The sequence below is a fragment of the Belonocnema kinseyi genome, chromosome 4 (genome assembly GCF_010883055.1).
Source record: "Belonocnema kinseyi isolate 2016_QV_RU_SX_M_011 chromosome 4, B_treatae_v1, whole genome shotgun sequence".
Classification (NCBI taxonomy): Eukaryota; Metazoa; Arthropoda; class Insecta; order Hymenoptera; family Cynipidae; genus Belonocnema; species Belonocnema kinseyi.
The window spans coordinates 111,868,806-111,882,929 of record NC_046660.1 but is presented as its reverse complement, the minus strand read 5'-3'; the positions used below and the strand labels follow the sequence as shown (position 1 = coordinate 111,882,929).

General features: G+C 33.0%; 1 protein-coding gene across 2 annotated transcripts; it reads right to left on the bottom strand.

Moving 5' to 3' along the window:
- Positions 1 to 4,608: 4,608 nt before the first annotated feature.
- Positions 4,609 to 13,521, bottom strand: LOC117170697 (claspin-like). Of its 2 annotated transcripts, XM_033357675.1 has the most exons (7): positions 13,235 to 13,521; positions 12,954 to 13,160; positions 12,439 to 12,636; positions 11,478 to 11,692; positions 7,330 to 7,559; positions 5,535 to 7,205; positions 4,609 to 5,439 (listed from the first exon to the last, which is right to left on the bottom strand). In XM_033357675.1, the coding sequence occupies exons 2-7, from the start codon at positions 13,029 to 13,031 to the stop codon at positions 5,225 to 5,227; spliced, it is 2,607 nt and encodes an 868-aa protein (XP_033213566.1). In that variant the 5' UTR covers positions 13,032 to 13,160; positions 13,235 to 13,521; the 3' UTR covers positions 4,609 to 5,224. The 2 variants fall into 2 exon arrangements, with proteins under 2 accessions (XP_033213566.1, XP_033213565.1); XM_033357674.1 differs by having other exon boundaries at positions 12,954 to 13,521.
- Positions 13,522 to 14,124: the final 603 nt, after the last annotated feature.

Here is a 14,124-nt window from a genome sequence, read left to right as displayed (position 1 = left end):
TGCGATTTAATTTATATTTATTTATAAATTCGCACAACTCTGAGGATTCGAACCCTCGAAATGCTGACGCAATAGTTTCTAAACATAAACCAAGAGTGAGCAAACACGCGCAGCCGTCCAGACTAGACAATATATAGGTATTCTAACATTTCTAGCCACTCCCGACGAACTCGAGCCACACATACTTTACAGGAACTTACAGAAAATCATTGTCACTTTTCCATGTAGGAGTCATACGTCAGAACCCGCACAGGAACCCTCCTAGCAGATGTCCTATGTAGGATACTATACAGGATTCTATATAGGAATTTTCAACCGGGTGGTGGTCCCTATTTCCAATGCACTAAACTTCTTTCGTATGAATTAAACAAAATTTTGTCCTACGTTTTTAATAGATTTTTTATGATTTATCGAATGGTTATAACGATTAGAGAATTTGAATTCCTACATTACAGTCTCTGTAGAGATGTAATCCTATAAGGAAGTAAATTTAAGTGTATTTTTAAAACATAATCTAAAGTAGGTGGAAAAATGGTTATTATGTGTATTTATCTATTGCCTTAAAGGCATTTAAAAGCTATTTTAATGTCTATTTCTTTGCTCCTTTCTTTCTTCTAATGACTAATTTCTTAACTTTTCAATTGTTGACTGATGGATTTTTTGGTATTTTCGTTGTCTCTCATTTTGCTTCCTTGACAGATGACTTTTCTGTTTTTTCGTTGCATTTGGTTCTTTCGAAAATTTCTTTTCTTTTATTGAACAACATTTCCGCTCAGTATCGTTTCTGCATTGTCAAATCTTGGTTTTGGCATTTATGAAGTCGTATCATGAGTTTCTTTGCTACTAAAAAAAGCCAGCTGCAAAGAGTGCTTTAAATTAGTCCGAAGAAGTTCCGCTGAGCGAGCGTCTCTGCGGTCACCAGCGCCTTCGACGCCTTCAAGATTTGGAAAGAAAACATCTTAATCATTATTTTGAGCCACAAAAAAGGGCCAAAATGAAAAAAAAATCCAAAATATTTTTAATTTTGAAAAGGTGTTAAATTTTCAAAAAAAAAAAAAATATATGTATTAAAAAACGATTATAACCATTTGATAGATGATGAAAAAGTATATGAAAATCATACAGGACAAAATTTTGCTTAATCCATACGAAAGCAGTATAGTACTTTCCAAGTAGGGACTACCAGCACAAAATCCGAATATTCCCCCTTCCCCACCTCCATCAGTTATTATCTAATCGAGAATTTTTTTCTGTAAAGTACTACCTAGTACGTACTACTTTGCTCAAGTTTGAGTTCGATCAGAGAAAGTCATTTTTCAGGGTGGATATACTTAGGAAATAATGCCCCATATATTTATCGAAGTATGTACACTGTCGGTACGGATAAACAAAGCATATTTCTAGCAAGGTAGCGGCTGAGTGCGCGTAGACATGGAATTTGTGAAATTCATGGAATTTAAGGAATTCAAATGTTTCTAGCTTTTCTCCAACATTTTGTGGTGATCAAACCCCTACTTCTTTCCAACGTCTCGTGGGGGGCGGGAAGGCACCCCTGCAGTCTAGGCTCTATTCTTAAAATATGTTTTTTAAAAAAAACTATTGTCGGTACCGGTAATTGTTTTTACAGGTACCGACATTTTTTTCTTACCGGTGACAATTTTTTTTACCTGTACCAGTTTTGTATACACAACCTATATTTATATCATATTTTATTAATGCCAATTCATGCGCTCTTTCGGCATCTCTCTTTCTCTCGGTAAGAAATAATTTATTAGAACGCACACTGGCATTTAAAAAATGGACATTGCAATGCCTTTAAATGCCTACCCATTGCATTTTTTGTCCAAAATACCATTGAATGCCCTTTACTGTGTAAAACTTGTTTCATTTCAATCCTTTTAAATTCGCAAAAACTTAAAGACAAAGTGATTAGCTTGTAATCCCTATGAAATTATGCCATCCAATGCTACTCGGCGAACCGCCAAATTGTGTGCTATGTAATGCCTTTCACGAACCAAATATCGAACCCTGTCGATGTTATTTAGTGCTGTCGACAAAATATTTAATAGAATCAATGCCGGTCAATGAAATTTAATTAATTTCCGAAAAAGTGCTATTGGTACGCATTTAATTAAAGATTGACATCTTGGATCCGTATTATTAATCTATTATTAAATAGGTGAGCCTTTCCCTTCATTTTTTATGAATTTCAATATTTTTTAGAGCTCGAGTAATAAAATAAGTTAAAACGGTAAGGTAGTTCTATAAATTTCAAACAATGTATATGTTTAAGTAAGTAAAACTGTCGAAAACCCTATTCAAATAAATGGTTGTTCGTGGCCAATATGTGAACTACGAAAAGCTTCAATCAAAACGCGAGACAAACAATTGTTTTCTATATAAATTAGTCAAGTGCTTGATGTAATTGATATAGAAACATATATTCTTTTAGCAGCCTGATGACCTCTGCTTACGGGCGCGTGAGATATAAGAAAGAAATAAAAAATAGTTGTTAAAACACTGTTTCTCTTTCACTTTTTTAGGAAAGAAAAAGAATTAGTTGATGTTAGTGAGTGTCGACCAGGTAAAAAAATTCAAATAATAGATCTTAAATTGTCGGTATACTGGTCCAAAAAAATTCTTTATTAATAGACGTTTCGCCCTTCGACGGAGGGCCTCTTCAGTGAAATACAACTATGTACATAGCCATGTAATAATTCGATGGAGATAGTCCTTGTTAACTTTATGGAGTGAATTCCATCGAATTATTACATGGCTATGTACATAGTTGTATTTCACTGAAGAGGCCCTCCGTCGAAGAGCGAAACGTCTATTAATAGATTTTTTAACCAGTATACCGACAATTTAAGATCTATTAAATGAAAAAGAATGTTTAAACTTGGTTGAAAAAAATTTCCTCAAGTAATTGTATTTAGTCCACAAAAACTCGCAAATATTCTTTAGATAATAAAAAATCAGTATCAGACAGTAAATGACTGAAATAATAACTTTATTTGTTTAAGTATATAAAGTACATAATAATCATTGATTTACAAACCTGTTTTGGAAAATTAAAAAAATATGAAAGTTCTAGCAATTTTTAGAAATAGTCATGGAGCTCGAAGAATTGCGAATTTAGGTTTAAAATATTTCTTTGCGTACTGTTAAACTTGAATAATTTCCAAATGAGAAAAGTTTATAATTTACATTGAGCCTGAACTTCAGGAACATAAATTTTTAATATTTCAAACTTGAAATTACTCAATAAATGCTTCAAATTTTAGAACTTTCAAGTAGAACAAACGAATTTATAACAAACTAATTAAGTTTTAGTCAAATAGTTGAATTTTTAACCCAAGAAATAAAAATAAATGTTAAACCAAATGGTCTAATGTCCAAACAAAAAAAGATTAAACTTCTAACAAATAGTTAAATTTTTAAGCCAAAAAGGCGAACTTTTTAAAAGCAGTTTAATTATCAACCCGAAAAGTTGAATTCTCAACCAAAAATTCCATTTTCAACGAAGAATGATGAATATTCAAACAAATAGTTGATAAAAAAAATTTAACAAAAATACGACTTTCAGAAGGCAGTTAAATTTTGAACAAAAAAGTTCATTTTCGTTCAAGAAAGCTGCATATTCAACGAAAAACTATGACATCAACCATAAAAAATGAATTTTCAAACAAAACATTTTAAAAATTTTTTTAGGAGACTGTTGAATTATTGGCACGAGAAGCTGACTTTTCAACAACAAAATAGTGGCATTTTTAATCAAGAAGAACGAACTTTCAATCACAAATAGTTGGATTTTCGTATTAAGTTCTATTAATTCAGTACCAATTTAAGCGAAAAAGCGAAAAAAAGGGAGTTTCCAGAAAATAAGGGAAAAAGAAATTCTTTTCCAAATGAAAATCATTTTGAATTATAAACGGTACTGAACATGTAATTTTGTTAAAGCGCAAGGTTTTTAAAGTGGAAATTGATTACAAAAATAATTTTAAAACAGTGCAAGATGTATTTATAAGGCCCAATTGTAAAATTTAGATTTTAATAGAAAGTGTAATTTCTTCAATGAATCCCTAGGTAGATAAGTTTAAAAAAATTAATATAAAAACCATCTTAAATACTTATTACAAGTAACACAATTTAAAAATTAATTAATTCAAATGGTCTTGAATAATGTTTAGATTTTTATATCAAAGTTGTCAGACTGGTCATGCTATAGCCGAATGAATTGTTTTATAACAGTTACTAAAATCCTTTTCTAAAAACGCTTTGAAAAAATGTAACCTACTTTGCAAAATCATAATTTATAAGCAGTCGTGTAAATATTGTAAGGCTTTGTGCAAATACCACGTAGACGATTTCTCGCCACTTTTTGAGCCCCCTCTCCCTCCAAAACAATTCACGTTGTATATGGACGGCCCCTAAGAAGACTAGAAAAAACCCTTGCCCTAAACAAAAAATAGAGAAATTAAAAACACAAATTTTACCGTGCGTCTGAATACAAATTTCTTACGCAACAACTTTGTTTCAGTTATTTATGATTTCTAGTTTCGGTGCCAACCACCTTAAAACTAAGTCTAAATTTAATACATAAATTATGCATAGATATTAAATTTTAATCTGACCTTCTATTTTCAAAATATTACAAGCGAAGTACCTCGCTACATCGTATGAGTCGCTATGCCATATAAACATACTTAATTTATTAATATGCTGTGATTCCAAATAACTCTTTTAAGAGTACGTTCTTTTATTATTTACAATTACAATAATCGACTGCATACCACTTAAATAATGTTACATTGAAATATTTATTGCGAAAAAATCGATAACCTAATAAAACTAATGTTCCATAACTTTTTAACGACTATAAAACGAGTGTAGCTCATCCACCTGTCGTACTTACAATTAGAATTTCCAACAAATTACTCGTACCGAAAATTCAGAAGTCATAGGACTCAAACAAATAATGTCAAATGAAGTGAAGAATCCTTCAATAGAAACACCAAAAAAATGAATTCATCGGAACACTACGGACTCACAAAAAAATGTTAAGGCAAGAACCTCTTACGGTTCACAATTTATATTAAATAAAGCTAAAATTTTGTTGAAATCAAGATCTACTGTTCACCTGAACATCGGTCAAAGTCTTTGAGACTCTAAAGTTGAATGGGAAAAATTCGTAATTGAATGCTCTAGCGTGGTGATGTGTGAATTAAATCTTTGATATGAGCTTCCGCGGTCTACCACGACCTCTATTGGCGGATACTGTACTTTCGGCCTTTTCCTCACTCTGCGTTTTCTCCGAAGTCTCATTCTTTTCAGAAGCTAAATTCTTCTTGGCTTTGGCATGCATCCTCTTATGTTTGGAAAAAAGGAATTGGGACTTGAAGAGTTGTTTGCAAATTCGACAGCGGTAAACTCTCTTAGCTGGAAAAAAAATAACACCGTATGTTTCAGTCATCTATTCTTTGATAATAATACGCTTGAAACACGGTTTCGAAAATTAGATTTAAGGGCCTTACCAGATTTTTTGGTCACGTGCTGCAGACTGTGAATTTCGAATGCGATAGCGCTTGAAAACCATCGACTACAGTTGAAACAAGTCAATTCCGTCGGTCTCCACTTGCGATTAAGACTGGGGATCAATTTCTTTTTGCTCGATGGCATTACTGCCTTAGCTTCACTAACTTTAGCTGCCTTCGACGCTTCTTCTTCATCCGCCAGCTTTTCTTCTTGTGGTAGCTGTTTTTCCCCTGGCATCTCTTCTTTTTCGGGTACATCTTTCTCTGACTTTTCTTCTCTCCTTGGTGTAGTTTTTTCTTTCGGTTTCGGATCTACGGCTTTTTTCTCCTGAGTTTTTTTATTAACACCTCTAGTCACTTCAACGTGCATTTGCATTTTCGCTTTTGCAGTTTTCTCAGTTTCAGATTTACTTGGTCTCCCTCTTTTTTTAGCAGAGTGCTCAGCACGAACATGTCGCGCTAATGACACCACCATATCAAATTTCTCATCGCACGTTTTGCAGGGAAACTGCTTTTTTGTCTTTGTACTCTTCTTTTCCTTCGAATTATTTCCTTTAGAATTCTTCTCTTTTGAACTTTCCTTAGAACTTTGCCCTTTTGAACTGTCCATCGAAGTTTTCCTTTCAGTTATTTTTTTAGAACTTTTATCCTCGTCATCTTCTTCGTCTTCTTCACTATCTGAATCAGCTCTGGTGCGTCTGCTACTCAACCTACGAGACTTGCTTCTTAATTTAGCGCATAACTTTACATGAGAATCAAAAGCTCGGCGTAGCTTGAAGTTCTTCGAACAATGCTTGCATTTCATAAAAATAGCCTGCGAAGATTCCGCCTCTTCATCATCCGAATCCCCAACCATGATCACCTCATTTTCTTTGTCACTCGAGCCCTTCTCTTTATTCTCATCGAGGGTAATTTCTAATATTTCTTTCTCTTGAGAAGTCTCGTCGGAATCGTCCTCCTCAGCATCTATATCAATGATTTCCACTCGCGAACGTCGTCTTTTACTTTTTCTTGCGGCTTTTAATGACTTTTCATGAACAGCTGTTTTCTTTCTTCGCTTTCCTTTCTTCCTCGGGGTTGGCTCCTCGTCCTCGTCTTGTAACATGGAAGCCGGTTGTATTATTATCTCGGAATCTTCTCTATTCACGGAAGTCAACTGCTGTTTTCTCGATCTCTTGACTTTAGACTGAGAGTTGGTAATTGACAAACTGCCTGAGAGGTTTGCCGATGTATTGGGCGTGAAATGATCAGACGCCGGCGAAAGTTCTCGCTTGATTCCGTGGTTCTGTTTCGATCCGATGATAGAAGTGTTGGATATGTGAGATCTTTTCACAGGAGGCTGAAGTGATGGTGATTGCTCTTCGGCTTTTAAAGCTTTCGAGGGGTAATAAGCTCCTCTGTAGCTGGTGTTTCGGATAGGAGGCGAAGTTATGTACACTAAACCGTTGTTTGTTATCTTGCGTTCAGGAAGTTTCTTTACTGGAGGTTTGCTTATTGGCGATTTCTGATCGGCTGCTTTCGTTCGTTGAAAGGTCGCTTGAATATCATCGAAAGTCAGCTCTGCATCGGATTGGTCTCCATCGCAAAGAATGTACTGCACTGTTGACTGTTCAACAAGCTCTTCTTCGTGCTCTGAATCCTCTAGAGAAATGATTTTTGGCGCTGAAAAACCTGCAATGCGTAATAATGCATATTTATTAAGAGCTAAATTTCTTCAAGTTGAAACTAAAGAGGAAAACATCCCTTCGCAATTACTTGTATATTAATAAAAGTGTATTAGGTATAGATTGCATACCTTCGTTCACTTGTTTCGCATAATTAGGTGTAATTTTTGCTTTCCTGTTTTCAGCCTGTCGACGATTAATCGATTCTATTTGACTCTCTGCTCTAGCTATCACGTCTCCAGTAATTTCCTCCGTATGTGTGAGTATTGGCGGTTGAGCAGTCACTAAGTGCTTCTTTATTTGTGTTGGTTTTTTCACTGTTCTCACAGCTCCCTCTCTGATCAATCTTTCCACATCTGACCTACAAATTTAATTTTTAAATTAACAGTATTACACGCAATTTTGGTAATATTCACTAGATACAGTCAAGTATAGCTAATTTTAAGCCCCCCGCACACAGTTTTTTTAAGTTACGCAATTCAGGCAAGCTCCAACCATTGTACCCGTAAGCACGTCATAAATTTACGAATAGTAGTATTTGTCAAATGTACAATGTATTTTCGCAGTCATGTCCCATTCTTTTATCGATTGACGATCTTTCAATGCCAAGAAATAAAATATCAAAAATTTCAGGTTATTGGCACTCTAATCTCAAATTTCGGACAGTTGCTTGTATTTTGCGAAACTGAAAGCTCTTCAACTGATGAAAGGATGAAGAAACAGAATTGCGCAACTGCGTTCTAAACTTGAAAAGATTACTATTCAGACCTTTATGACTTACTTTTACATTTAGAAGATTTTCTTTAAAAAGACGTATGCAGTTAAAGTACCATGTACTCACTTTACCGCAAAATATCACTCTTTTTGCAATTTTCGTTTCCCGGCTTTCTCTCGGTAAACATTAGTGACTTCTCTCAGTTTAGAAAAAAAAATGTAATCTCTTTACGAAATCAAAAGTTTTTTCACATATACGACCGATTGCGGAAATCGATAAGCAACAGCAAACCCTTTTGCAAGAAATCGGTTGACTGATTCATGTAAGTAGGATAAGGATATTTTTGTACTTGATAAAGAAAAATGCAGACACATTTTATAAGACTAGCAATAATTGCACGAAATTGAACGCTTTTTGATTAAAAATTCAGATGATTTGAAATTTCATTATCTATTATTAAAAGCGTTTAAAATTAAATAACTGAAAATTGAAAACTTTTGAATTTCAACAGTTCTAAATTCAAAGCGATTACAATTTTGGCAATTTAATACTGAAAACTAAATTGAATCTTTTCGTTAAAGCTTCTGAAATTCTAGAATTTTAAATTGTTATTACATAAGGGAATTATAATTTGACATTAAATCTGATTAGACAAATTTGCATAAAATCAAAGAATGAATTGAATTGTACTAACAAAAAAGCAAATTAAATAGTAATTTTAAATGGGAAACATTAAAAATGAAAAATTTCTACTGCAGAATCTTCAATCTTAAACGAATGCGAACTTCATTAAAAGTGAAAAAATTTATACTCACCAAAAATAGTGATATTCAAACTTTTTTATTATCAAACCCTTGAAAATTTCAATTATTTGAAGTAAATTAAATCACTTAAAAAGTAATAATTTTAAAATTGCTAATTAAACTTTCACAAATTCGATCAAATAAATTTTAGTTGCAAAATTAAAAACCTATGAAAAGGAAAAATTGGTAATTTATCGTTTAACATGTAAATTTAGAATTCTACCATTGTAACCATTTAAAATTACCGAAATTATTAATTTATTGCTGTATCAATTTCAGTCAGGGATTCGAACGAAATTAAGGGGCATTCTCAAATATTTTCCAATTATTTCTTAAAATTCCATATAATTTACCTAAAGCGGATGCTAAGTATGAAAAGTCATTAAAAAATAATGCAGCTACGGAGGCACATTGTCAAATTTTTGTTTCGTCAAAGTTTTATGTGGAAAGAAACAAAAAGGAACGTAACGAAAGTTTAGTTACGTTCCTTTTCGTTCTTTTTTTATATAAAATGCGATCAATGCATAATTTGGACATTGTGCCTTCGTAGGCTCATTATGCTTTTACAATTTTTTAGACTGAGTATAGTTTTTAGTGAAATTCTTTTAAATTTATCGAAATAATTGGCAAATATCCAAAAATGCCTCTTAATTTCATTTGAATCCCTGATTTCAGTTACATACTTTAATTTCTATCTTTTTTAATTTTCTAATTTCAAATAGTAAAACACACACACATTTCAATAAAATATTTTTCAGTTGGAAATGATCTGCTTGTTTAAATATTTAACTGCAAATCGGAAATTTTAAAGATATTACATTGAAAATTAAAATAAATTATACACAATAATATTGATTTAATATCATTTCATTTTTTGAAGCTGTACAATTTTAAGCTTTGCAATTCGAAATTGCTTTCTATTTTACAACTAAAATTATCAAATTCCACACTACCAGTTCACTGTAAAAAAAGGTTTGGTGATATTTATAATCAGCTAGTAATTATACGTGCAGTGTATTTTCAAAGTACAATATGTAACCTGATTAATTTACGATACTACAGTACTTGTTTGCAATCTAGTGTAATTTCATTTCAGTTGACAATGTGTAAACAAAACAAAGGTTGTTCTATTTGCAGTCGACTGTAAAATGACTACGTTCGATGGTGAAAATTATTCGATCGGCGTGGGACATAGTAATTTTAGGTAAGGTGATTCGGGACTATCGAGTGCAAGTTGTGCCAAACGACGAGTTCCGGAGACGTTCGAACGGTCTCTTTCCATTTGGTGCGCATTTCGTTTGTTGTTTTGTACGTCATATTGATTTTAACGTTCTTGAATGATTTTGGCCTACTTTGAAATTTATAAACGTTTATTACTATTAGGTATTTTCACTTAAACCACCAGCCAACTTCACTTAGTTGACTGCTGAGGGGAAAACAAGGGACCAAATGCATGAGATTCGGTCTATTTTTGCCCTATTTTGCCAATATCTTCGTAAAAACTATTTTTTTTCTATGAAGTGTATTAGAAAAATAGTTTTTATTTTTTAATTACTATTTAATAAAATGACAATAATTATTTATTACAGAAATAAAGTTTTGTTCCATGTATTTGATCCACTGATTTTCCCTCAGTATTTAACGAAGTGACGTTAGCCGATAGTATAAGTGAAAATACCTAATATAACGGAAAAGTTTAGGGAGACATAACCTCAAAATATCGTTTTGATTGTGTATATTCACTTACAACCCGTACGTAATTTCACGGTCGACGAGGGGAAATTTACGTCCTGCATGTATTTCCTCATGGCGAGCGCAGGTTGAGAAGAAAAATATGTACTTTTACGGAATTCTGCTTATTTATTATGTGCCACGCCGATCGAATAATTTTCATCGTCGCCGCTAGTAAATTTACACCAACTTTTTTTACAGTGAAGGCTTTTAGTATGAAATTTTGGAATATTTAATAGCGAAATGGTGTTGCAATTTTGAATAATTATTTGAATTTAAAACTGCATTATTGTGAAATTAAAAATATGAAACCTCCAAGAATTAATTTAAGAAAAAAACTTTAGTTTGTAGGCCTCATTTTAAATTGTTTTAGAATAGCGCATTCGGACATAATTTGTACTGAAAAAAATAGAAAATTTAAAAACGAAAAATAAATTATTAATAAGTGTCATATCACGAAGTATCAAGTGACATTTAAAAAGGCTGGATAGAATTTTTTTACTAAAAAAAATGATTTCGATAAAAAAAATCTGTCATTCTCACCGTTTCAATTACAGAATTTTAAATATTGCGAGAAACATCGTGAACCTTTCAAGTTTAATTATTCTAAACACATTGAAAATTATATGCTTTCTAATTGGAAACCTTGAAAAATTACAAAACGCACGAATTATGAAAAAAGGGAAATATTTCTTTTCTGACTTTATCCCGATTGGATGGCTACCTTGATCTGAGCCGTTTTTTGATTCTATTACATTGACTTTTAAATGGCAAATTGTCGCAAATCAACAAAAACACTGGCATAAATCATGCAAACGGCGACTTTTTCAACAATTCGGGGCTGTATGAACAATTTCCAATTGGAATGCATAATATTGCGCAATATCCGCATATGTCAACTCGCGGTAGAGGTGGGGTCCATCCAGCCTTAAATTTATCGAATAGTTACGTTTCGCGGCGTTTCAAACAATCGATACTTCACTGTATTTAAATTTCTTTTAAATTCTGTCTACTCAACTAAAATACTCACTTCATAAGAAATTGAAAGTTTGTAGGAGGTTCCCCAGATTCATCGTAAACAGCAACTGCAAAATAATCATCTGAATCTTCTACTGCATAAAGAGCTAGTTGTTGACCAGATGCTGTGACAAACATAGCTATAGTTTCTTCTTCCTCTTCCTCCTCGATTTCACTTCCTTTTTCAATGTAAAATTCTGTTCTTTCATCTTCGCTATCAAACGATTCCTAGTTGAAAATAATGTTGTTACATAACAGAATTAATTAGATCATGATCGAACCCACTTCAATTCAGGCACACAGAGTTACTGTCCAACGCGAAACGCATTTTGCCAGACTATTTCTGGCATAAGTGTACGGGAAAATAATCTCTATGAAAAATGTCACTTACTAGGATTATTCGCTGAACACTAGCGTGGATTATATATTTATTAGCGAAAGCTTTGCCCATGAAATGGCGTTCAAGGTGGAAAATAGAACACGTTTTTTTTAAACCAACATATTTTCATTCCTACATTTATAGCGGATATTTTAAAAATTGAACCCGAAATTTCCATTATGGGTGACTCCTACCTTTAAAACTTTTGCCACTTTTTTAATGTTTACACTTTTAAGTTGCTCTTGTGTACTTTATGGCAATAAATAAAATGTTATTAATAAAAATAAGAAAAATTCTCACTTGAAATCTAAATAATCCCGAAAATGGCAACGTTTTAATAAGAAAATTCACATAAAAAAGTACTTTTTTGACTTTAAACCTTCAAAGAATCACTGAAATGTAAAAATGACGGCAACATTCAATTAAAAATAAAATAATAATACAAGTGACCCATTGTTTGTATGTAGAATCACATATTTTATCCACAATGTTTTTCAACATGTTCCCAGCTAACCTGTACGTGATTTATAATGAATTCGGTCTAATCATATGTAAAAAAGGAAGTCTTCTCTCGTTTAAACAATCTCCCATTTACCATGGATTTTGATGGGACTTCGCTTTCCGCAGACCATTCTTGCTTAACTCCAACGAACACTGATTCCGAATTTCTTCTGAAATCATCTTCATTATCGCTTTTGTCCCCGTAAGAAGAGTTTGGAAGATTGAGATGTTCGGAAATCTCTTTCTTTATCACGTTAATATTTTGATCAACTTCAGCTTCCTCATCCATGACCTATAAACAGTTGAACATTTTAATTGAACTCTGTGAGTGCTGTTCAAAATAATTAAAATGATTATAATTATAAATGATTATAATTTAAATTTTTATCTTTATTAATATTTACTTAAAAAAATATGGCATAATAGGTGTAAAAAATATGACTATTTACTGCTTAGAACCAAGATATACTACATTACATTCAAAGTCTTGGAAATAAAGTCAACACCTAAAAAAATGTTCATGACCTACTAATAAATGGCTTAATTCAAGTAATCGGATAGGATATATTTTTATGTTAGATAATTATAGAATTATAAGGGTAGACTTACTGTTTCGTCAAGTTCATTTTCGTCACTTCCTTCCATCACAATATTTTTATAAATAACATTTTCACTCTTGAATGACATCTTTATTCTCCTCGTTCAGTTTAATTCACTGTTTTTAAAGCCGATTGATTAATAATTTACATCGATCTCATTGCAAAGCTGCCTCCAGAGAGCCATGAATGTCAAACGTCCAGGAAATAAATCTTCCATCTAACAAAAATAGAACACTAGAGGTTCTGAATAAACGTAAAAATCATATTAACTTGTAAAATGCGGGTCAGTACAGATGCATTTCTGGAATTTCTCGTCTTGAAAATGAGAAATGTAACCCACTAAGAGTAAGGTTATGTCGGTCGAAAAATTGTGGAAACCACACGGGAAAATGGGAAAAATTCACGGATATTAAGTACGCTTATATATTTTTTGCCACTGTAGTAACTAAATTTTTTGTCAATCTTATCTAACTTCAAGAACGCGCACTTTTGTTTTGCCACGAAAACGAGAGATGCAGGCAATTTCACAGAAAGCAATCAAGAAACATCTTTTTCCAAAACAACGATACCGCAGCGATTACAAGCTTCTTGGTTGTGATGCCTATCGCAAATATAATCGACCAATCATTTCAGTCTTGTGATTTGGGATTCTTTGGTTATAACGGAAACATGCTCTGTGATTGGTACTTTTTCAACCTTGTTGGCGCCGCGATTTTTTGTTTTTGCTAAATTTAACCAATCACCAATCGATGCCGTGAGAATAATTTGTCTCATTGGTTAAAGCGGAGCATTAGCAGGGAAGGGTTGTGAAGTGACGCGTCGCCCAAGGTTTCTTACGTCAGATACGTAACAAACGCATAATGTATAGAAACTACTGATGGCAAAAATATTTTATCTTTGCTGATGGGCGGTACCAAAGATATTATAAACGTAGATGCGGTGCGAGCTTAGTTACCCGCCATAAATATAGACGGCGCGTCCGGCGAAAAAGTCACTTCCCCTCTACCCAACGCTCCACGTAAATAGCACCACTCCCATATAGTTTGCCAAGAGCCACTTGGAGCGCTGTAAGCAACTCTCTGTAACAAGCTGAAATCCACCTTCTGCTGGCTCGTTGTCTGATTGGTGGGTTCAGTATGGATTGTGAACCATTTATATGGAACCGGGAAAATATTTAATTT